This window comes from Syngnathoides biaculeatus, chromosome 6 (assembly GCF_019802595.1).
Source record: "Syngnathoides biaculeatus isolate LvHL_M chromosome 6, ASM1980259v1, whole genome shotgun sequence".
Classification (NCBI taxonomy): Eukaryota; Metazoa; Chordata; class Actinopteri; order Syngnathiformes; family Syngnathidae; genus Syngnathoides; species Syngnathoides biaculeatus.
In genome coordinates, this window is record NC_084645.1 from 26863957 (window position 1) to 26888747 (window position 24791).

The 24791-nt window shown below is 45.0% G+C and overlaps 1 protein-coding gene across 2 annotated transcripts in view; it reads left to right on the top strand.

Annotated features, from left to right (window-relative positions):
• Positions 1-23831, top strand: part of nell2a (neural EGFL like 2a) — a 109504-nt gene extending 85673 nt beyond the window's left edge. For both annotated transcript variants that reach the window (XM_061822997.1, XM_061822998.1), the window contains 5 exons: positions 13005-13145; positions 15465-15658; positions 19932-20108; positions 21993-22217; positions 23156-23831. In XM_061822997.1, coding sequence (XP_061678981.1) covers positions 13005-13145; positions 15465-15658; positions 19932-20108; positions 21993-22217; positions 23156-23197 — 779 coding nt within the window. In that variant the 3' untranslated portion in view covers positions 23198-23831. The remainder of the gene's footprint in view (positions 1-13004; positions 13146-15464; positions 15659-19931; positions 20109-21992; positions 22218-23155) is intronic.
• The last annotated feature ends 960 nt before the right edge of the window (positions 23832-24791 follow it).

The window sequence follows — 24791 nt, forward strand, 5'->3', positions numbered from 1 at the left end:
CTCAGCTAACATTCCCGTGCGCGCTATTATTTTTTGTTTGTTTTCTTTTCTTTTTTCTTTTTTTTTAAATGTCCCGGACCATCCCCAGGAGCACCAACGGGGCCATCTGAGCCTCTGGCACAATTTAGTGCAATTGAGGAATGAAAAGACCGAGGTCTTATTTATATTTTTACCGTCTTCTGTCCATTTGACAGTGAAGGAGATACTTTATCTTCTTATCAGACACGGACAAACCAGAAATTCTACAACAACCTTTCCTGATTCTCATCACAGATGTGCACGGTTGTCGATGTGGTGTCGGAGTTCATTTAAGTCCAAAAATGGAGACGTACGCAAAGATCGATGAAGGAAAACAACCGCGAGAGGTTCTGAAGTGGAACGGAGGGGATGGGAATTGCTCCGAGTTACGGGTCGAGGGTTAGCCTGCTTTCCTCCCGCGTTTGGGTGGCGGCTTCGGCGCCGGCTGCGTGAACATGGAAATGCTTTCACTCGCGGTTCGAGCCCACCCACTCCCTCGTTGTTCTCCTCAGACGAAGCCGGGCAGCTTTTACGGGCCTCCCCTGAGAGTAGTCCAGCTGCACGCTGATGGCCCGCCGTAAAACGCGGACTTGTTTCACTGCTAAAAAAACAAAACAAAACAAAAAAACACGCTCGGCTTGTAGCGCTTGCCATTTCTGATTGTTCTACCGTGTGTTTTGTTTGTGTAATTACATGTAAGGGTGCTCATGTGGTTGAATCGTGGTATTTGTGCGACTTGTCATTACCATTTCGTGTGGTGTGTGTCTGACAGACAAGGCGACTGTTCGTGGAGAAGTGTGACACCTCATGAATTATGCAGGACGCAGCGGTGGCAGGGCACACACACACACAACACACACACACACACACACGCTGGAGTTATGGATATAAATGTACCCAGGGCGCAAACATGTACTGTGTGTCTCTGAACAAGGCGCACAGTCAGTATGGCATTAAGAGGCCAATGCGAAATGATCAATATCTCAGATCATTCTATTACTGTATACATATATTTGAGTAAAATACAAATGTTTCTTTTATTTCATAAACTACTGACAACAAGATTCTAAATATCGTAATTTCCGGCCTATAAGCCACAACATTTTTCGCGCTCTTTCAACCCTGCGGTTTATGCGGTGATGCGGTTAATTTGTGCATTTTTTTCTCACGGCCGCAAGGGGGCACTCAATCAGAAAAGGTAAGAGTGAGACCGGAGGAATATATGTGCCGAGGAAGTGACTTTTACCGGTCTGGCCCTGTTAGCACTGCGCTAGCGTGTTACTGCCGTATCTCAGTGATTTTTTTTTTTAACCGGCATTGTTAGCGTGGCGCGAGCGTTAGCATTAGCGCAGGGCTAGCATGAGCGTTAAACTCTCTGTGTACCCTCTTTGTAAATATTTCTATGTGGGTTTCACTGTGGGCACTTGCGGCTTTTACACAGCTGCGGCGTACGTATGGACCAAATAGAATTTCCTTTGTGAGGTGAGGCTTATAACCAGGTACGCTCTGTAGGCCGGGAATTACTGTATAGTTATTTCGTCGGCCTTGATGCCTTATGCGCATTTTGCTCGCGACAACTTACTCACCAGATCCATGTGTATGTCCAGTTGTCCAAGACAAGGGGAACTGAATTAACGGTCCAATTTCTTCATCGACTTCGGCATTAAATACGGGTCCTCTATGCCAAGTTTATCTAATTCTTCCACGTACCTTTGTTTAGTTTCACCGTCTAAATGTCTGACGATATCAGACAAGACTGTGGGCGTCGTGCGATCAGGCATATTTTCACATCGTCTCCAACCGACCTAGCATTGAACAATGCTGAGCTTGACCTGCAATATGGCGACGTAAACAAAAGTCATGTGATTTTATGATGTATGTGCACGAGCTCTATAGTTGAGTTTTTCATCCACTACCAGCAGACGGGTTAAAAAAATATCTGCCAATAGATCAATCCCCAAATCGAGAATCAGCGGGGAAACGATTTTTGCTCGAAATGAATCGACTTTGGATTGTGTCGACATGGCTGGAAATACTTTTTGTAATTTTGTGTATTCTGGTGAAATTGACATCCAGGAGTCTTGGGGGTGGCCCAAAACACGAGTTTCCTTGATCGATACCGACTTTGATTAGTCGGATTGAGCCCCAGTCAGAGTCGAGTTTTACAATATGGTCCAACATACGCCAAAGTCACACAGCAAATTAAATTCATAAATCAAAGTACCGCTGTATAATTTGTATGTTTAGGTCCTTTGAGGTGAAGTCTGATGTTCTTTTTTTTTTCCTGGAAATGTTTGGTCGAATTGCGAGAACAGTATCGGGGGATATCTATTAAATGTGTAATATGAGGTCAAGATGAAAGGGAGTGAGAAAGAGGAAGGGCAAAGGAGCTAATAAGATGTCAAAAGTAATTAAGAGATGGAGGCCACTGCGGTAATGAGTCTTTGAGGGGCCGCGTGCGGCGCCTCGAGGAAGCCCATGCGCGAGCCAAACGGCGGGATGTCGGCGAACGAAACGCAATTTGCATACGAATCGTTAGTCCCAAACCAGCAGTGAGATTGGCAGGGCGGGTTTGTCAACTGGGAACGCGACGAGCGCACTTTTAATATCACGTTTCGGCGGCAGATGAAAACATCCCAGCCGCCGCCTCCCACCTGACCGCCCGGCTCGTGAATATTTCAAAGCCGCCGCCCTCCGCTTGCCGCCTTTGCCCCCGCAAAGCCTTGAAGGGAGCAAGATGGCACCTCTGACTGTTTAAGCTCAAGTGGCTTGTTTCGGCGCAACAGTTATGGCTTCATTATTTATTTAGCGACGGCCTCACAAAGGGCTCCATCCGTCACTCGTAATTAGCGCGTCTTAATCAGACGCCGCCGACGGCGCGTGCCGTCGTTTAGCCGAGGGCGACCCGCTGCTTCTCCCTCCGCGACGAGATTCCGGCTGACCCGCTCTCGAAGCCGCGCTTCAACTCGTTGGTTCGGCACTAATTCAAGAATAATTATTGAGGGGAGCGCGTGACGTTACACAAAGAAAATGAGAGAAACCACTCGTAAATCAAGCCTCGCCTTCTTTTCCTTCATACGGCGGTTCACAAACGGCTGTACAGATACACATACAGATTCTGCACACAAGTGTGATAGGTAACACGAAAATAGGAAACGGTCAATGACGAATTCGTCTTTGGGTTATAATATATTACATTACGTGGCTTCTCGGTCTTCCTCTGACTCCGGAAAGATCTCGCGCTAATATCAATGGTTTCTCCGTCGATATGCATGTAAATACCATTGAAATACCCCTCGCTGGAATACTTGAAGCCCTGCTGTCTGGTTTTCAACGATATTTCACTATTCGCTAAGAATGCGAGTGAGAAATCAGATGGTAAATCGGCCAGTTTCGCTCTAGTCTTTTCTTGCTGCGCCGCCATTTTTGCTAATTGTTTGTCTGAGCTTAGCACACGTGGGGTGACGTAACTTCAGGAGGCGTGGTTAAGTGCCCTGTACGGAGGGGTCAATTGGAAATTCCCGCGAAACGATAAAAAACATCAAAAAACTGGAAGCAACGAAAACGAGGTTTTCCATAGCTGCAACGTTCGGATGTCAACCAGTGGCTAATAACCAACCCCAGTTGCAGACGGTGAGAGTTCAGAAGCAATTACTCGTAAAAATGTCTGTATTATTTACTTGACGTTATAATTATTACCAAATTCATGCGTTTCAATCATTTACTAAAACAAGAAATTAAAGCGTTTTTGAATGGATACGACATACACGCTATGAAAGCACGCCTGCATGTCATGACGCAAATCGGAAGTCAATTTAGTAGAAATTGTAATTTTTTTGGGGTGAAGGTATGCACCTAAATAATGAATTTGTGTACATTTTGAAAACAGAATAGCATTTATTTATAGATGTACTAGATATATTTCATTCGTAATACAATTTATAAAACTTGCACGATAAAATTGGTGATCATCCTTTCCTCATGCTTGCAGCCCCCAGACACACCCCCCCCCCCCCCCCCTGGCTATTTTTCAGTCTTTTTTCCATTCAGTCAAATCACGTTTGTATATTCCACTAAGAAATGTGCTCCGAATGACTTCACATGGCTCGAGTCAAACATCAGCTGCTTTTTTTTTGGCCACACGTTCCGTGAGCAGCGGCGTCTTTTCCGATAATCACGACACGTTTCCGATTCGATTGTTCGATTCCAGTCAACAAATGTTAACGTTCACGGGAGCGGTTGGGTGAATACTTTTTCTGTTTCTCGAATCCTCCAATAGACTATGACTAAAATAACATTACATAGGAGGACTGTTTAAAGTCCCTGTAAAGGCAATTCAGAGATTTGTTTCTACATACAAAGTACATGTTGGAGGATACATTTTGGTCTACCTGATTTTTTTTCGAGGGGGCGGGTGGCTAAAATAAGGCCCAGTGACGCATCTCGGCCCGGGCATAAATCCCCCCTCCCTCACTACAAGAGAACTTGAGTGCATTCATTCGCATCAGCAAACAGTTCACCCACGCCGTTAGCTTGCGAGCTAGCTATGGCTACATCCAGAAAATGCATCTTCCCTTCGGATATTCCGCTGGCATGGCCACTTCAGACAGCTTGGTTGGCGATTGTGAGTGGCGGGGTGGGGGGATTAAACTAAACAGTCTGACTGGAGAGGCAGCGTCGTGCTGGCATTCTCGCGGCGTGGAGAAGACCCGTGACGACCCTGAGGGACACAAATTATTCCAGCCAATAAACATTTTAGCGGTCTTATGAGTCGTAGCTCCAACATGTAGTTCCGTGTTGCCCACCCCCTCAAAAAAAAAAAAAAGATGCTAGACGAAGTGGCAATCATTTTTCTGGTCCAACTGCTGGTTTTTGATTGACAGTTGCAGGATGTGGTTTCATCGCAGTCGGCGGACGCGCCGTCGGCGTTTGACAGCACAGAGTAGGCCTCCATTTTTCATACTTTTGAAGCCTCACCTTATATCCTTACCGATATGGTAATGGTTCACATTTTTCCAGCTATAACAGCGGGTCATATTTGTAAGACATTTATATTCCCTTTACAGGATTCTTCTCACGTCTCCCTTGAACACGTTTGCCACTTCCCTATAAAATATACATTTATTGCGTGTACTGTTTCCCAGTTCCAAGATTACCGCCACTATCATCATAATCCTTGATTTAATACATACTAGTGAAAACGTCTTCAAATCATTCCTACCTCATACCTCATTCCTTGTATCAGTACAACTGTACGACAATGCTTCTGTTTCACTGTTAAAGTGTTTAAAGGTCAAGTGTCATGCCGATAAACCTTCTAAAATAGATATTGTAATGAAAAATATGTAGAACATTCACTTCAATGCCTATACCAAAAAATAAATATGAGCGGAGAGCGCGTAACCCATGCGCAAAGTCCATCCAAGTGGTAGCCATATTGACTGCATCTTCTGTCCGTGACATCACCCCTGAAATTCACCATTGAAAACATGCTATGCCGCCGACTATGGGAGACGAAAAGGCCCCTTCTGACACGGAAGTGACCGGGGCAATATTACCCTATCGTTTCAAGCCATATTTAGATGATATGCGGATCACGGCCAAACCGCCTCCCCATCTGATCCACCTCTGCAGCAGAGATGAGCTTCCACGGCCCGGCGCTGGAATGAGCCACCCTGGCCAAAGCCGTGATCACGGCGGACGAGGCACAGCCTTGGCAGCGGCTCGTCCGAGGCCGTGCTTGGCACCGACAGGTCCATCGACACATTTAGGACCCCTGACTTAGGTACACAGATCTTTTGTGACACTCTGAGAGAATTACGTCCCCACCTCAAACTATTACTTTTTTTTTTTTTTTTAGTACCTGTATACAGACCCACCCGTCATTTGGACCCCACAAAGCTGTCGTCCTTTGCACCCCTGCAATCCATTTTTCACGACGAACTGGGTCTTTTTGAAACTTATGAAGGGTAAATCCATCCTCCCCAGTGTTCAAGCAATATCCAGCAATACAACAAGCCGGCATTTTGGCTAACACGAAGGATCAATGAACTTCCAGCACGTAAAACTAGTAGAAACAGACGAGACCACTTTAGCGCGCTACTGGCTCCAATCTCATTTCCTGTTTCTGGAAAACAAATCCCTCAAGAGGATTTTCATGGGGGGTGCTTACAAAAAGCCATGTACGTCAAAATCACGTTTTGTGGTGAAAAAACGGATGGTTCCATACAGGCGGCCGTTTTTTTCATTAATAGCGTACTAAAAATCATGCATTTCATGACAGCAGAACCTTTAATATATGGTATTAAATGTATGCGTACTCTCTTCTTTAGTGGTGATTTGCGATTGAGTTAGAATTTAACACCCACTTGGAGCGTGGCCTCCGATAGTGAATCCGATGCTCGTAACGTTCAAGTACTTGCGTGTATAGATTTGTCTTTCAGTGCTGTTTCCTCAACGGGGACAACGTGTGTAACTCAATTTGCTCTGCGTTTGAAGATGATTGATTAAATATTTGAGAAGTCTCTGCTCGAATACCGAAGACCGCTATTACAGGCTGACTTATTATGGCTTTTTCTTAAGCGTTTTACACACATTTCAAGGTTTCACATTTGAACCGATTCTTAAAATGTAAGATTAGTACGTGTGGTTCAAGTCCTGTTGCGGTGTGGGATGTACTCGAGATCACGTACACAGACAAAGACACACGACACAACTCACCGTATATGGATTTGCGATCGTGGCTACTGAACAGGTTTAAGAACGACCATTGTCAGCCCCGTTTTCCAAGGAAATAGGGCAGGAGAAAAATATTCAACACACCCACACCACTCCATTTGCTCTGAGGATGCTCGTGGAAAAGTACTGAGAAGGTCAGAAGGAGCTACATTGTGTCTTTGTGGATCTAGAGAAAGCCTGTGACGGACTACCAAGAGAGGAACAGTGGTACTGCATGGGTAAGTCTGGTGTGGAGGAGAAATATGTTAGAATAGTACAGGACATGTATGAGGGTATCAGAACAGTGGTGCGAAAGAAGAATTTAAAGTGGAGGTGGGTCTGCATCAGGGATCAGCTCTGAGCCCCTTCCTGTTTGCAGTGGTAATAGATAGGCTGACAGATGAGGTTAGACTGGAATCCCCATGGACCATGATGTTCGCAGATGATATCGTGATCTGCAGTGAAAGCAGGGAGCAGGCGGAGGAATAATTAGAAAGATGGAGGTACGAGATGAATGAAGATTAGCCGAAGTAAAACAATATATGTACATGAATGAGATAGGTGGATGGGGAAGAGGGAAGCTCTACGGACAAAAGATAGCAAGGGTGGACGACTTCAAATACTTGGGGTCAACAATCCAGAGCAACGGTGAGTGTGGTAAAGAAGTGAAGAAACGGGTCCAAGTAGGTTGGAACAGCTGGCGGAAGGTGTCTGGTGTTCTATGTGACAGAAGACTCTGCTGAGATATGAAGGGCAAAGTTTATAAAACAGTGGTGAGGCCGCCCATGATGTACGGATTAGAGACGGTGGCAGTGAAGAAACAACAGGAAGCAGAACTGGAGGTGGCAGAAATGAAGATGTTGAGGTTCTCGCTCAGTGTGAACAGGTTGGATAGGATTAGAAATGAGCTCATTAGAGGGACAGCCAAAGTTGGATGTTTTGGAGACGAGGTTCGAGACAGTAGACTTTGATGGTTTGGACATGTCCAGAAGCGAGAGCGTGAGGAAATTGGTCGGAGGATGGTAAGGATGGAGCTACCAGGGAAGAGAGGGAGAGGAAGACCAACGAAAAGGTTGATGGATGTTGTGAGGAGGGACGCGAGGACAGTGGGTGCGCTGTGGCGACCCCTAACGGGACAGGCCGAAAGGAAAAGAAGAAGATTTTACGGGAATGTTTTTTCATGAGTCGAGAATAGCATTAAAGTTTTTTTGATTTTGGCTTATCGTTTTTGGCGTATTTGCGGCCCAAACTATTATCATAGGTTGTTGCAATGCATTTTAAAGGTTTGCTGTATATGCCGATGGAAAGCCATTGTCGTCACTTTATTTAAGATCCGACCACTCTCTCGTAGTCAAATTCCAAGTCGGGAGCCACAGGAAAAAAAAAAAAAAAAAAAGTTGCATTGGAATCCAGAATCCTTGAAACTCCTGCGGGAGTCGATCGGGATTATCAGCTGTTTCTCTGTGGAAATAGAAATAAGGCGACTGAAAGGGAGGCGGGGCGGTCGACGCGAGGCAGCGGGTAATGAGTTCCGCACGGAATCTCGCGCTACACGCCGCATCTCGACCGGCAGTCAAAGCACAAGAGAGCAAGAAAGGGAATCTCGAAAGGTTTCCGAAGAGAGGAAAAGGCGGACAAAGCGACGAAAGGACGAGATAAAGAGCGGGCGGGCGAAGCGCCCAAAAAAAAAAAAAAAACTCCGAGGGGCCCTTCTTTTTTTCCTTTTTTTTATCCTCTACAAAGCAAACTGCGGGGTTCAGCAAAGGTGATGACTGTTTTTTTTTTTCTTCTTTGCCTTCAGCCGGACAACGACTGACAGCCGAGGTAGAACAGGAACGAGCGGGAAAGCTCGGTCGGCCCTTCGGCCTTATCCGCGGAGAAGCCGCCCTAATTGAGCTCTTGTTTCCGGGCTGCCACCCGCCGTAATAACGGCGAGATGGACGACTTTTGCCGAGCCATCATCCATCCCCTCCGCTGTCATTCCGTTCTTTGGCCAACCGTGACCTCTTTCCCTTCCTATTTCCACGTTTTCAAATATTGCTTGTAAGGCTCACGCGGAAATGAACTGTTGGGATGCGGACCGACCGGCTGCTACGTGAAGCGTTACGCTGACGATGCTCAGTCACAGGTTGCGAAGTAGATCATTTCATTTTATTACAAAAGTTATTTTAATCCATTCCATTCTTGAGAATTTGCTTTTGGAAATTTCCATGATACATTTGGAAAATAGTCACAAAAAGCACATTTTTTTTCGTATTAGGTTCTCCCTCTGAAAGGCGACACTTCTGATTGGCTCCCTCTGGTCACATGCCTTTCTGCTGCCGTCTCAAACGTGACACGTTTTTCAACAGCTGCGACCCTCGTGAGGATAAGCGGCGAAGAAAATGGATAGATGGAGGGACATTTGAAGAGTTTCATCTTTTATGGAACTTATGTGGGTTGTCATATGAAGGGTAGATTTCATTTTTAATCCGTTTTTCTGGAGGGTCCTGTTGATGCATTCTTTCAAAATTAAGAAAAGTGATCCAGATGTAATCAAATGTAATTAATATGACTTCAAGTAATTGAAATACCGTATTTTTCGACTTATAATCCGCAACTTTTTTCACACACTTTCAACCCTGCAGTTTATTTTGTGCATTTTTTCTAACGGCCGCAAGGGGGCGCTCGAGCGGAAAAAGGTAAGAGTGAGACCGTTGGAATATATGTGTCGAGGAAGTGACTTTCACCATTTTTTTTTACCGGCCCTGTTAGTGCCGCGCTAGCGTTAGCACTGTGCTAGTGTGTTGCTGCTGTGTTACTGCCGTGTCTCATTGATTTTTACCTGTATGTTTTTTTTAATCGGCCCTGTTAGCGCCACGCTAGTGTTAGCACTGTGCTAGCATGTTGTTGCTGTGTTACTGCCACGTCTCAGTGATTTTTACCTATGTTTTTTTTTTAGCCGGCCTTGTTAGCGCTGTGCTAGCGTGTTGCTGCTGTGTTACTGCCGTGTCTCAGTGATTTTTACCGGTATATTTTTTTTAACCGGCCTATTAGCGTTGTGCTAGCATTAGCCTGCGTTAGGGTGTTGCTGCTGTGTTACTGCCGTGTCTCAGTGATTTTTACTGTTTTGTTTTTTTTACCGGCCCTTTTGGTGCTGCGTTTGCATTAGCACCGCACTTGCGTTAGCATCACGCTAGCGTTAGTGCCGCGCTCGTGTGTTGGTGCTGTGTTACTGCCGTGTCTCAGTGATTTTTACTGTTTCGTTTTTTTTACCGGCCCTTTTGGTGGTGCGTTTGCGTTACCACCGCACTTGCGTTAGCACCGCACTTGCGTTAGCATCACTCTAGCGTTAGTGCCGCGCTCGTGTGTTGGTGCTGTGTTACTGCCGCGTCTCAGTGATTTAGGTATCTTTTTTTTTTTTTTTGACCAGCTGTGTTAGTGCTATGCTACCGTATTGCTACTGTGTAGATGCCGCAGCTGTTTTTTTTTTTTTTAAACCGGTGTGGTTTGTTTCATTTTTTTTTACCAGCTTGTTCGCGCTCCCGTGTTGTTGCTATGTTAAACGTAGCTAACGTATTAAAACTTTTAAAACTCTTTCCATGTACCGTCTTTTTTTGTAAATATCTCGTGTTTTAATGTGGGCAATTGCGGCTTTTACACAGGTGCGGCGTATGTACGTACCAAATGGTATTTCCTTTACAAATGTACTGAGTGAGGCTTATAATCAGGTGCGCTCTGTAGGCCGGTAATTACGGTAGTTACAATCCTTCACTACATTTTCACCCGGATAGCTTGTAATTGTATCCAAGTGCTTTTTGTTTTTCCCCCTAGTAATTTTGCCAACAGTGGTCTCGTCACGTCTGGGGGTCCCGAAAACACGACGGGCACTTTTACGAGTCGGCGTCATTTTGATTGCAAGGATGAAAGAGAAAACGACGCCGTGTGTGTCGCAGGTGTAACCCCGCGACGGGCTGAAAATAAAAACCATTTGCATATTTTTAAAGTGTGTTATAAATAGCTCAAATATTGAGATGGGGATGAGGTAATGGCCTTGTATTTTTCTTGAGGTGTGAGTAGAATTTCTATTCATTTGAATTCATTACATTGGGTTTTTTTGGGGGGTGGGGGGCTTCTCCTTCCCTGCAGCTGCCTCAGACGAACGCGGGTAACTTTTTAAATAGATAAGGCCTTAATCTGCAGCACATTTGATCAACAGTTAATCTGCTGCAGAAATTCTATTAAAAGGCTGAGAGCTCATTAGCCAATAGATCTTAATCCCATTAGCGGCCGGGCGGCGGGGGACCTCGACGGGGGCACGCCGCCGCCGAGGAGGTCGCGTGTCGCGCTGTGCCGTTATTATAATGAGTGGAGGGCATCAGGCATGGTGAAAAATTAAAAAAAAAAAAAAAAAAAAGACATCTAACCCAGACACATTTAATCGCTGCACATGTCTGAGCCTGTTGGCTCTTTTCCAAGATGACTTTAAATTTGAAAATTCTCCCTTTAATGGTTGAATTGTATATACTTTCAAAAATAACTGTGGAAAAAATGTTTTTTTGTCCAAAATTACAAAGGAATTAGGAAAATATTTGGAGAATAAATTCATGTTTTTTCTAAGAAAAAATCTTGACCTTTCCAGAATAAAGATTTGGTTTTTTTTAAAGAAAAGAGTTAAAAAAAAGCAAAAGATATTGCTTTTTTTCACATTTTTATCCTACCAAAATAAATTCTTCTTTCACCAAGAAAAACAATCATACAATCTTATCAGGGGAAAAAAATAGTTGGGATTTTTTTTTTTTTTTAAGTTTTGATGTTTTTAGAGAAAACATTATTTATTTAGGAAAATAAAATCAGTCTTCTTTTTCCTAAGAACACAAACTTAGCTTTTTGCTTAAAATACTTCTGTTTATAATTACATTCTTTTAAATTGGATTTTTTAAATTCAGATTATTTTTTTCAATTTTGAAAATTGACTTTTATTCTAAATTTCAATTTACTTCTTAAAAATGTGGCTTTATTCCTGCAATATTTAAGAATGCTTTTGTTTAACATTTTGACAATATTGTAACTTTTTCTTGTAATAATTTATTTTTTTCTCTTGTTGGTGTGGTCGATATTTTCCTCTGTAATTTTGACTAACGCTAGCGCCGCGCTAACGCTAGCGTCGCATTAATGCTAGTGTTAGCGCGGCGCTAACGTTAAGCTCTTTTTGTGTACCTGAGGCTTGTAACCAGGTGCGCTCTGTAGGCCGGGAATTACGGTACCTGTCCGCGACCCACTTTTGAGTCCCAACCCACCAATGGTGCATAATTACATGTTGGTGGTTGTACAAATATGTCATTCATACACATGCCTGCCTGCTGGCTTTTGAGAAAGGATGTAGCTGGACGGATGATGCGATTGTGACTGATGTCATTCTAATGCAAAGTTCTGTACTGTATTGGACTTTGAACAATTAGTACCGTAATTCCCGGCCTACAGAGCGCACCTGGTTACGAGCCTCACCCAGTGCATTCGTAAAGGAAATGCCATTTGGTACATACATATGCCGCAGCTGTGTAAAAGCCGCAAGTGCCCACATTGAAACACGAGATATTTACAAAGAAAGACGGTACACAGAAAGAGTTTAACGCGAGCGCAGTGCTAACGCTAGTGCCGCACTAGCGCTAACGCTAACAGGGCAGGTTAAAATAAAACTTACTGGTAAATATCACTGAGACACGCCAGTAACACAGGAGCAACACGCTAGCACAGCGCTAACGCTAGCGCAGCCCTAACAGGGCCGGTAAAAGTCACTTCCTCGGCACATATATTCCACCGCTCTCATTCTTACCTTTTTTGCTCGAGTGCCCCCTTGCGGCTGCTAGAAAAAAATCACAAATTATGCGCATCACCGCATAAACCGCAGGGTTGAAAGCGTGTGGGGAAAAAGTCACGGCTTGTCGGCTGGAAATCCCGGGACTCTAATTGTATTTGGGCAGGTTTGATCGCACGCACATTGGCATGTGTTTTGTGTGAGGCGGTGTTTGAGTGGTCATCGGCACGTTGGTCTTTTCTTTTGCAACGGCGCAGCTGCGCTTTAATCAATATTTAGAAAGTCGCTCCAATGCGAAACACGTGGCCCCCCCTCCCCCGTCAAATTATCAACGCCGTAGATACCCGCCAGCCGAGACGGCAGCTCAATAAGCCGCGCGCCGTAAGGAATACATTTTTGACTTTTTTTTTTTTTTTTGTGTGTGTGTTGTTTGTCTCTTGAACGCTTCTGGTCACGTCCTCCCCCTCCTCAGATATCGACGAGTGCGCCGACGGCTTTGTGGAGTGCGATAGTAAATCCACTTGTGTCAACTTGCCCGGCTGGTACCACTGCGAGTGCCGGGACGGCTACCATGACAACGGCCTGTTTTCTGCCAACGGAGAGTCGTGCGTCGGTGAGTGGGCCCCCGTTTGCTGCAAAGACAATATCGCGCGTGAAAGGACTGGCCGAGGAAAATGAGAAAAAAAAAAAAAAAAAAAAGCTTTCTTGTCGGCATTCAAGCACCTAAATGAGATGCACGCCGGTGAGTCTTTGCGAGTTCCCTTTTTCCCAATCGGTGGCATTGCTTTGATTCTCGTCACATTCAAACAAGACGTTTATGTGATTTTTATTTGTATTTTTTTTCCCACAATCTGAACCAGTTCTCGTGTGTCATGTAATAACACATCTATAAAGGCAAAATAAGTGTTTTTCTTAAGCTTTCTTTTGCCAAGGCATGTATTTTCAAATCTCAGGGCACATCTCCAGACAAAAAATGTCCCAAAAAGTGGGAAAAAGTGAGTACGCCTGTCACATTTTTGTTTGGAAAATGTTTTCCTTGGTGAACAAATCAAGAAATTATACTTTGTTACAATGTAGTTATTGTACAGCTCGTATAACAATGTAAATTTAACGTCCGCCTCAATATAATTCAACGCAGTTTCACAAATGAGGGGACTCACTTTTGTTGAGCCAAACCTTTGAGAATGTGGCGCACACACTTAATAGGCACAAAAAAAATAAAATAAAAAGTCAATTTTGCATTATAAGTCCCCCTTCCAACCATTTTCTTTTGAAAGTAAGTCACCCGGAACTTCATTCCCTTTTGCAGCTTGTCTAAAGATGTGTCAGCTGTCAGGAGGCAGCCCGCAGATCTTGACGAACACGGAAGCGGCTTCTGTTACAATAGCGCCGGCGCCGCTCGTTGACCCCATCCTGCCACTGTCGCTTTCATTTTGCCGGCGGAGGGGGTTGGGGGTTCGGGGGGTGGGGGGGGGGCAATCAATGGGAAAAAAAAAAACATGCTGTAGTTTTAACTGAAGACTTTGTGAGCAGAGGTTTTGGTACACCTGGAGTAAAATATGGAGTTGCATTTCTTTTGCAACTGCAACATTTTCCACAAGTATGTATACACAGTAAAGAAAATAAGTATTTGAACACCCTGATGTATTGCAAGTTCTCCCACTTGGAAATCATGGAGGGCTCTGAAAATGTCCACTGTGAGAGAGATCATCTAAAAAGAAAAATACAGAAATCACAAAGTATGATTTTTTTTTAAATGATTTATTTGTGTGATACAGCTGCATATAAGTATTTGAACACCTGAGGAAACTAATGTTAATATTTGGTATTTGGTCGCCTTTGTTTGCGATTACAGAGGTCAAACGTTTCCTGTAGTTGTTCACCAGGTTTGCACACACTGCAGGAGGGATTTTGGCCCACTCTTCCACACAGATCTTCTCTAGATCAGACAGGTTTCTGGACAGTTTCAGCTCCCTCCAAAGATTTTTTTATTGGGTTTAGGTCTGGGGAACCTTGATATGCTTCTTACGGAGCCACTCCTTGGCTTTCCTGGCTGTGTGCTTCGGGTCATTGTCGTGTTGAAAGACCCAGCCAAGACCCGTCTTCGATGCTCATACTTGAGGGAAAGAGGTTGTTCCCCAAAATCTCACAATACATGGCCGCCGTGTTCCTCTCCTGAATACAGTCCTATGTGCAGGAAAAACACCCCCAAAGCATGATGCTACAACCCCCATGCTTCACAGAAGGGATGGTGTTCTTGAGATGGAACTCATCATTCCTCTTCCTCCAAACACGGTTAGTAGAATTATGAGCAAAAAGTTCAATTTTGGTCTCATCTGACCACAAAACTTTCTCCCATGACTCCTAATGGTCATTGGCAAACTTGAGACGGGTCTTGACGTGCTGGTTTAAGCAGGGGAACCTTCCGTGCCACGCATGATTTCAAACCACGACGTCTTCGTGTATTACCAACTGTCACCTTGGAAACGGTGGTCCCAGCTCTTTTCAGGTCATTGACCAAGTCCTGACGTGTAGACCTGGGGTGATTCCTCACCTTTCTAAGGATCACTGAGACCCCACGAGGTGATATCTTACATGGGACTCCACTCCGATTGAGATTGACCGTCATGTTGAGCTTTTTCCATTTTCCAATGATTGCTCCAACAGTCGACCTTTTTTCACCAAGCTGCTTGGCAATTTCTCCGTAGCCTTTTCCAGCTGTGTGGAGTTGTACAATTTTGTTTCTGGTGTCTTTGGACAGCTCTTTGGTCTTGTTGGTCATGTTACTGATTGAATGGCGTCTTTATGGAGCTAACGACTTCACACAGGGTGTTCAAATACTTATTTTCGTCACTGCCGGTGATTGGCCAATGAAATAAGTATGTGAGTCTGTGAAGTAGCAAAAAGTTGACATCTTTCTCGTTTTGCGTAGATGTCAACGAGTGCAAAACGGGCAGGAACACGTGCGCCAACGACACGGTCTGCTTTAACCTGGACGGCGGGTACGACTGCCGCTGCCCGCACGGCCACAACTGCACCGGCGATTGCGTCCACGACGACAAGATCAAGCACAGCGGGCAGATTTGGGTCCTGGACAGCGACCGCTGCTCCGTCTGCTCCTGCCAGGTGGGAAAATGTGCCGCTTGCTTAAATTTTACTTCAATATCTGTACTCCAACTGAACGTGTGAGTACTTTCACCACCTGTGATTGAGATAATAAACAATCGATGATAAGACTGATGATTCAGGATGATGTCCAACGCCGCAGGTATTTGAGCAACCACATTAAGTCTCTTATTGTTTGTGTGCCAAACTGTCGAAGAAGAGACATTCCACCTGCTCCGAACAAAGAAGCATGAATGATGTGTCCCCCCCCACCCCACCCCACCCCCCCATCCCCTCCGTCGGGGCAATCAGCGACAAATGGCAACGGCTTTTGCCCAATTTTTTTTGTCTTTCACGCTGAAACAATTAATGACATTTAAAACAATATGCGACAGGAAAAAAGAACAAGGTTTGCAAATTGCGTCGGTCTTAAACGTGCAAGGTTGCAGCTCGTCTTGTCTTTGTGCAGGCAAGAGAGGAAGCACATCCTTCCGACGGGCGTGTTTTGATTTGGGACTTGCGGTCTTTCTTCGCCAAATGTCACACATGTCAAGCATCACGTACGGATGCTTTGTTCAGAGGACGACGTGCGTAGACTGGAAAAACCGTCCCCGCTCCCACGCACACCTGCGGGCGGTTCCGAGTCTTCGGGGAACCAAATGTGGCCGTACAGAAAGTGTCGTGAGCAAGGGTTTGCCACTGCCAAGAGGGGCGTGGCCAGGTCACTGTTCTGGGCAGTGAAACCTGTCACAGCTGTTTCACATTGGGACTGTAATTGGACGGGCATTTAAGTTGCCGTTTTTTGCCAGTTCGTTGCATCGCGTTAGTGAGTTGCATTCACTGCCTGTGGGATGCTCCACTATACACATAAGTTAGAGTAACCCTAGTCACAGCGATTATTTGCCCCTTTTGTTTGTTCCTGTCCTGTTGAGTTGTTAGTTTCCCCCCATAGTCATCGGACCTCGCTGCACGTCTTTTGCATCCCGCCTAGCCTAGCGTTTCTGTCCCTCTGCTTTGTCGGACTGCAGCACCGAGTATTACCCAGTTTGAACGTTATGCCTTTGCCTCGAAGTCCTGCATTCGGGTCCGCCCCCGTACCCGAGGTTCGTGACAAAAAGGCCAAGCTGAGATTCGAACTCGTGACCTGCAGACAGTGAAGCATACATGCTAACCATTAGAGGAACCCATCAAACCATACTTAGGCTGTTTCATTTATTACAGTAGTGATACTCACTAACTTTTTACACTATGTGTACCACATTAGAAAAAAAAATTATACCTACGGAGCCCGTAAAGAGACACTGAGAAAAAAAAATTACTAATTTCAATGAGAAACAAGAACAAAGTTGAGATATTGCAGGCATTTTTGTGTTATTAAACGTGAATAGTTGAAAAACACACGACCCTTGATTTCCGATTCCAGAACTAGTTCGTAAATTGATGATGTAAATATGATGAGATGATTAAATATTTTTGTTCCACAGTCATCACGGCTCTGAGGGGAACCGGAACAGCAATGTGGCCTGCAAGAAAAATGAGTTTGACACCCCTGATTTAGGGGCTCCGTATGTACCACCATTATGAGAACATTAAAATATAGTAGCGCTGTAGGCCCAAGCGTTCATCATATCTTGTGAAAAATGACTGAACTAATTCCCGAGTACATTAAATGTCCAAGGTTTGTCTATTCAGTAGCAAGAGACAGTTTTTTAAAAGTTTTTACTGGTAGTGTATATTTTTTATGGTAATGTGCTGGAACATTATGTACAATACAAATATTAACGCCACTCCTTTAACATTAGAATACAACAAGACTCCTTGAGGGATGATTCAAATTAAAATGTTTTCGATATAAAAGTTAAATATTTTTCCCTAAAAAAAGTTTCAAAACGGCGGCACGGGGGGGGATTTCAGCTGGAAAGCGTTGACCTCTTCTGAGGTCCCGGGTTCAATCCCGAACCCCACCTGTGTGGAGTTTGAATGCTCTCCCGTGCCTGCGTGGGTTTTCTCCAGGCACTCCGGTTTCCTCCCACATCCCAAAATTATGCAACATTAATTGGACACTCTAAATTGCCTCTAGGTGTGATTGTGAGTGCGGCTGTTTGTCTGTATGTGCCCTGCAATTGGCTGGCGACCAGTTCAGGGTGTACCCCGCCTCCTGCCCATTGACAGCTGGGATAGGCTCCGGCACTCCCCGCGACCCTCGTGAGGATAAGCGGCTAGGAAAATGGATGGATGGAAGTTTCAAAACAGCAAACACTCAAAGCTTGAACTTATTTGTATTGTAGGTTTCATCAAAGTTAAATACAACTGAACTATTTGTTGATACTGATTTATTTTTGTGTACCACTAGAGGGAGCCAATGACCCAAAACACAAAACTAGACCACGGCTTCCATAAATTTACTGCACTAGAAATGACCAAAATCATAGTGTGTAATTGATAAAATTTCCTCTGGCTTCTGAGGTCCTAAAATATGCTTCGGTTCCAGTGCCACGTATTGGAAAATAATTTTCCAAAATGTGTTATTTTCCTAAAAAGGCAACGCGTACTTTCTGATGTTGCCATTTGAGTGCCGCGAAAGTCACGTCTGCCGGCAGGAGAAAGCGATCATGGCGGATTAGTGTCGGTGGCGAATGATCAAGCAGCAAATTATTCATTTGACGACAAAAGGAGCGGGCCAGGAGTGGCTCCCTAATGGAATGAGAGTCGTATTAATTGATCCCAGATATGGAAGGGCTGCCTGTCAAAATTAGTCGCACCGAGCGCTTGGCGTAAACGAGTTATTGTTCGCGTTGCGGCGGCGGCGGCGGACGGTCGCAGCTGGGAATCGGGAGGGTGAAACGTGGCGAGAAGGTCGAACTCCTCCGAGGAGTCAAAAACGAGGGGACACGGGCCAGATGGAGGACACGCCGAATGCAAATGGCCCCGGGTGGCCGAATTCCGATGGCGACAATTACTACGCTATTACTGCGGGGGGTTCTCAAACTGCGGTCCGCAAGCCATAATGGAGAACAAGGGAAGAAATAACCAGGTTGCAGCCAGAAGCGACACAAGAACCCTGGCGTCGCATTCGGTCTATGGTTAGATAATGATGAAAAAGAAGTGATTCTTTTTGGCCGTGTCATTTGTGTCCACATTTCAGCCTACAAGAACTCACCTTTGCCTGATGAGCCTTTTGTGGTGTTTCAGGAGTGTGAACAAAGAAAACAAATTTCAGACCACGCCCTATGGATGAATAGATCCTAATTTATGTCATATTCTAAAGATTTACAGCACAAGTGTCAAGCTCCAGGCTCACGGGCCACATTCGGGCCGCCATCTCAGTTTACGTGGCCCGAGAAAGCAAACAATTTGCGTCAACCTCCATGATTCTTGCTAAAATCTGAAACAAAATGTCATTTGTTATATTTAATAAATACTAATGTTGGGATATTGAAAGCATTTAAAAAAAAAAAAAGAAATCCCTCTTTACAGTGTCTTGAAGAATAGTCAAACTGTTATCTTGTTAACTCGAGTTACGAATGTTTGTTCGTTTGTGTGTTACTTTATGTAAAAAATTTGTGCTTTTTTCCTCCTCATTGTTTGTTTAAAGTTATGTACTTTGTTAATAATAAAAGTTTACAAAGATGGGGGCCGATTCGCTACAGATACGGCGATGCACTCCCAGCCTAGCGTACTCTACTACTAAAGCATACATTTTAAGCAAAAAAGAAATATATTTCTTAAATTATTTTATTATATAAAGTATTTAAACTATACATGTATTTCTACTATGTAGTTTATTATCAGGAAAAGCTACAAAGAAATTCTGCTGGGAACGCATTATTTCTTTTTCCATTCATTGTAATTGGAAACATCGATTCGGTTTTCGAACAATTCACTTTTCGAACCGTTTTCTGGAACGGATTGTGGTCGAGAACCGAGTCGTAGTAACTGTAGTTAGTCTTTCATTTGTTGTGTTTAGCGAAAAACATGATGGGACAATGAGAGCTTTTATAGTATACGGTCTCAGAGTCCCAAGGACCCTCTGAGGGAGACCTGAACAGCAATGTGAACCATGACACGATGAGTTTGACACGCGTATTATAAAGTAAGAGTATTCTAGTAAAATATCTGGCTAGTGGCCCCACCTCTGTTGGTTCGACAAAAAGCAGGACCGAGCGACGACGTAGACTGCTACGTTGGCGTCTCACGCCAGCCGCCATTCGCTCGTCACCCGGGGGCTCAAAGGGCCGCGTGCTCGACTCGCGTCTCCGGCGTGAAAGTTTCATTCCGTTGCGTGTCCACCCAGGCCGGCCAGGTGATGTGTCGCAGGATGGTGTGCGACTGCGACAACCCCAACGCCGACCTTTTCTGCTGCCCCGAGTGCGACCCGCGGCTGAGCAGCCAATGTCTCCACCAGAACGGGGCGCTGACCTACGGCAGCGGCGACACCTGGGTGGAGAACTGCCAGCAGTGCCAGTGCCTGGTGAGTCGGCGATGACGTGCGATTCCACGCCTGACTTGGAAGTCGGGAACACGGACTACACGGTCACGGCGTGGTTTTCTCCGGGCACTCCGGTTTCTTCCTACATCCCAAAAACGTGCAACATTAATTGGACTCTCTAAATTGCCCATAGGTGTGATCGTGAGTATGACTGTTGTCTGTCTCCACGTACCCTGCGATTGGCTGGCAACCAGTTCAGGGTGTATCCCGCCTCCTGCCCGTTGACAGCTGCGATAGGCTGCAGCACTCCCCGCGACTCTCGTGAGGATAAGCGGCAAAAGAAAATGGATGGATGGATAACTTGCACTTAGGTGTGATTTTGAGTGAGGCTGTTTGTCTCTATGTGTCCTGCAATTGGCTGGCAACCAGTTCAGGGTGTATCCCGCCTCCTGCCCGTTGACAGCTGGGATAGGCTGCAGCACTCCCCGCGACTCTCATGAGGATAAGCGGCAAAAGAAAATGGATGGATGGATAAATTGCACATAAGGAGGAGGGGAAAAAATGAATTTTCTCATTGGCGGAGGATTCTAAACGACCTTTTTTTTTTTTTTTTGCACTGTCGTGTGTACTGATGGAGTCGACATCGTACCGGAAGATTCTTTCGGGCTCAGCGGGGCAGGAGGAAGCGAGTGTGGGCGGGCGGAACGTTTGCGTTAGTCAAGCTCGTGTAGGTTGCACAAGCAACGCCACGTGACGCTTTCCGCGGGTTGAGCGTCGGCCGTTTTGACCTTTTGCCGACGCCGATGTTGTCGGCGGAGCGCGTAGGCGACTCCGTGAGGGATTCCCGATAAGCCGACGCCAGAGTCGCGCTTGGCGGTGCGCCTGCCGCTCTGCCGCCTTTGGTGCCTCACGCCGTCCGTCTGTTGAGTGACGCGGGAGCGATCGGTCGCTGACTGGACACTTCATTAGGGACACCTGCACCGTCTCAGTAGCGTTTGCCATCTTCGCTGGATGACATATTACAACATCCAACCGCAGTTCCGATGGGTTCATCCATCCCTTTTCTTGGCCGCTTATCCTCACGAGGGTTGCGGGAGTGCTGGAGCCTATCCCAGCTGTCAACGGGCAGGAAGCAGGGTACATCCAAAACTGGGCACACAGACAGACAACAGCCGCACTCACAATCACTCCTCGGGGCAATTTAGTTTCCAATCAATGTTGGAAGTTTTGGGGATCAGTGAGTAAAGCGTTGGCCTCACAGTTCTGAGGACCCGGGTTCGATCCCGGCCCCGGCTGTGTGGAGTTTGCATGTTCTCTCCGTGTCTGCGTGGGTTTTCTCCGGGCACTCTGGTTTCCTCCCACATCCATCCATCCATCCATTTTGTTTTGCCGCTTATCCTCACGAGGGTCACGGGGATTGCTGGAGCTTATCTCAGCTGTAAACGGCCAGGAGGCGGGGCACACCCTCAACTGGTTGCCAGCCAAGCGCAGGGCACATGGAGACAGACAGGAGTTGCACTCACAATCACACCTAGGGGCAATTTAGAGTGTCCAATTAATGGGGTCCAATTCAACCCACGCAGGCACAGGGAGAACATGCAAACTTCACACAGCTGGGGCCGGGATTTGAACCCTGTTCCTCAGAACTGTGAGGCCAACGCTTTACCATCTGCACCACCGTGCCGCCTCCTTTCACGCCTACACGTTGAAAAATGTACTTGGCGAATATCTTCGTTTGTGGCAGTAAACGGCTGGATTCCACTTGACGGATATAAACGTCCGTGGCAGTGAACGCGTAAATGCGATGCCTCCTCTCGGCACCTTGCGTACCAGGAATTAGCATGACCGCAAGCAACCATATTTTGTAATTGTGCTAGTCAAGAAGCATAAACTGTGACGAGCGTTTGTTGTTGTTGTCGTGCGTAGCAGGGGCAGGTGGACTGCTGGCCTCTGCCGTGCCCGCCCGTCGACTGCGAGTTCACGGCGGTGCCCGAGGGCGAGTGCTGCCCGCGCTGCGTGGGCGACCCCTGCCAGGCCGACACCGTCCGCAACGACATCACCAAAACGTGCCCGGACGAGCACGGCGTCTCGCGCTTCAGCGGCTCCTCCTGGGTCAAACACGGCACCGAGTGCACCCTGTGCCAGTGCAAGGTAACGCTGATTTGAAAGAAGAATAATAATGAAAATTACATAAAAAAGAAAACCACATTGATATAAGATGAAATGTCTACATAAAAGTATGTACAACGCAATCATAAAAGCTTAATTAGCTGTACAGGAAACTGTTTAAGTGAGAAAACAATTGCAAGAAAATGAAAAAATAACAACCCCCCTAGAAATATCAAGCATTATTCACAATTATTATTACAATTATTTTATCTACAAAAAAAATCTGACAATGTAAACTCGTTGATTTCCCCCTGCCCCCAAACATCTGATCTTTTTAAGTGGGAAAACTGACATATCTAACAATTGTGACAAAATTATTTTAAAGTATCTCCTCTTCTGAACCCCCCTCAAAAAAACATGACAATTTTAATCCAAAATAATTTTGATGATGAAATTCACATTGAAATTATAAACTAGAGTTCAAAAGATAAAAAAATAATTATTTGAAAAAAAAAACTTATTTAAAAAAAGTCAGTTTTAAAAATAAGGCAAATGTAATTAAAACGTTTTTAATAAAGATCGCCTGAAGTTAGCTGGGGTTGTGAGGATAAGCTGCTTTGAGAATGGATGGAGGGATAAACTGCTTTTGCCATAGAAAAATGGCATTTTCCCCACAAAATACCCCCCCCAAAAAATCTGGCATTTCAATACAAACCACAGACATTCACAACATAAAATTAATATTTTTGAAAAAGAAGTAAAAAAAAAAAAGACTTAACAATCTTAAACAAAATCAGAAAAACAAAATTAAACAAAGTCTGAAATTTTGAAAAAAAAAGAACTGGATTTTAATTAAGAAAATTTTTTTTGCAAGAGAAATTTTAAAATTGTAATTTTCACACACACGTTCCAAAAATAATAATAATAATCATAAATTTGAAATTAAGTTGTGGGCTGTCGCTCGGTCTTTGTGTTGGCAGAACGGACACATCTGTTGCTCAGTGGACCCCATGTGCCTTTAGTGGCACCTGTACAGCATCCCTCCGTGTAAAATACATCCAAGCTAAAGAAGAAGAAAAAGGCCCCCCCCCCCCCCTCCCATCACTTCCCCCCTCCACCACATCTGAATGTCTCCTCACCGACCTCGTCGGGCTCGTCTACGGCGGCTCGGAGGCGTCAAATTTCTTCTCATCCTTTCATCGGAAATGCCAGCAGGTTTGGTCTGTTCATTAAAAAAAAAAAAAAAAATTAAAAAGTAACAGTTGCGCTCTTTCTACTAAACGTGTATGATAACTAACATGATGATGATGATGATGATGGTGATGGCCTTCACTCTTTCGTTTAAACATCCACATGAACCTTGTAAAATATGAATATTAACTGGCATGATTGTGCTTGATGTCCAAAAATTTCGTTTTTTGCAAATTTCTTAACTGATAAAATGACAACGACGATGATGATGATTCCTTAAAGGCCTGTTTAGCATTCTTTTTGCTACTTATGAAATGTATCCTGTATTATGTGGTGCTTTGTAGATTTTTATTGCACTTTTTCCCCTTTTTTTTTTCATTTTTTTGGGCGGGGAGGTAATGTTAGTTTTTTTCCCCCCTCCCAAGCTTGTTATTGTGTAACAGTGAAATAAAGTATTTCAATTTCCATTGCCTTCAATGCGATTTTTGTTTGGGGATTAAAAAAAAAAAAAAAGACCTAGCTTGAAACAAAAATATGTACAAAAATTAAGTCATCCCTGAAACTTGCAAGATTTTATTATTCAAAAACATTTGGACAGCACGGCGGTGAGAGCACAGGTGTCAAACTCAAGGCCCGAGGGTCAGATATGGCCCGCCGCATGATTTTATGTGGCCCGCGGAGGCAAATCATATCTATCAACTTCCATGATTTTTTTTTGTTCAAATCAGCAGCAAAATTTTAAATTGTCACATCATAAATGAGAACGTTGAGCTATTACTTGCATTTTTGTGTTACCAAACAACAATAGTTGGAAAAACCCTCTTCCCTTGATTCCTGATTCCAAAACTAGTTTGTAAATCTCATGTGTAAATATGATGAGGCGGTGAAAGATTATTTTATGGTTTTACAGTCAGAACGGCCCGATGAGGGAAACCATAACGACGATGTGGCCCGCGACAAAAATGAGTTTGACAGCCCTGGGTTTGCGCATTACCCTACCAGTCTTGGACTGGGTTTCAAATCCCGGCCCCCCACCTGTGTTTGGATTGCATGTTTGGGGCACGGTGGTTCAGCTGGTAAAGTTCTGAGGACCTGGCTTCGATCCCGGACCCGCCTGTGTGGACTTTGCGTGTTCTCCCCGTGCCTGCGTAGGTTTTCTCCGGGCACCCCACTCGAAAGGTTGTTGGTTTCTATGTCCTCTGTGATTGGCTGGCAACCAGTTCAGGGTGTACCCCACCTGCTATCCAAAAATACATGCGATAGGCCGCAGACCCTTGTGAGGATAAGCGGCTCGGCCATATCAATTCAGCTCAGCCTAATGCCAACTCCATCCATTTTCTTTTTCCGCTTATCCTCACGAGGGTCATGGGAGTGCTGGAGCCTATCCCAGCTGTCAAGCGGCAGGAGGCAGGGTACACCCTTAAG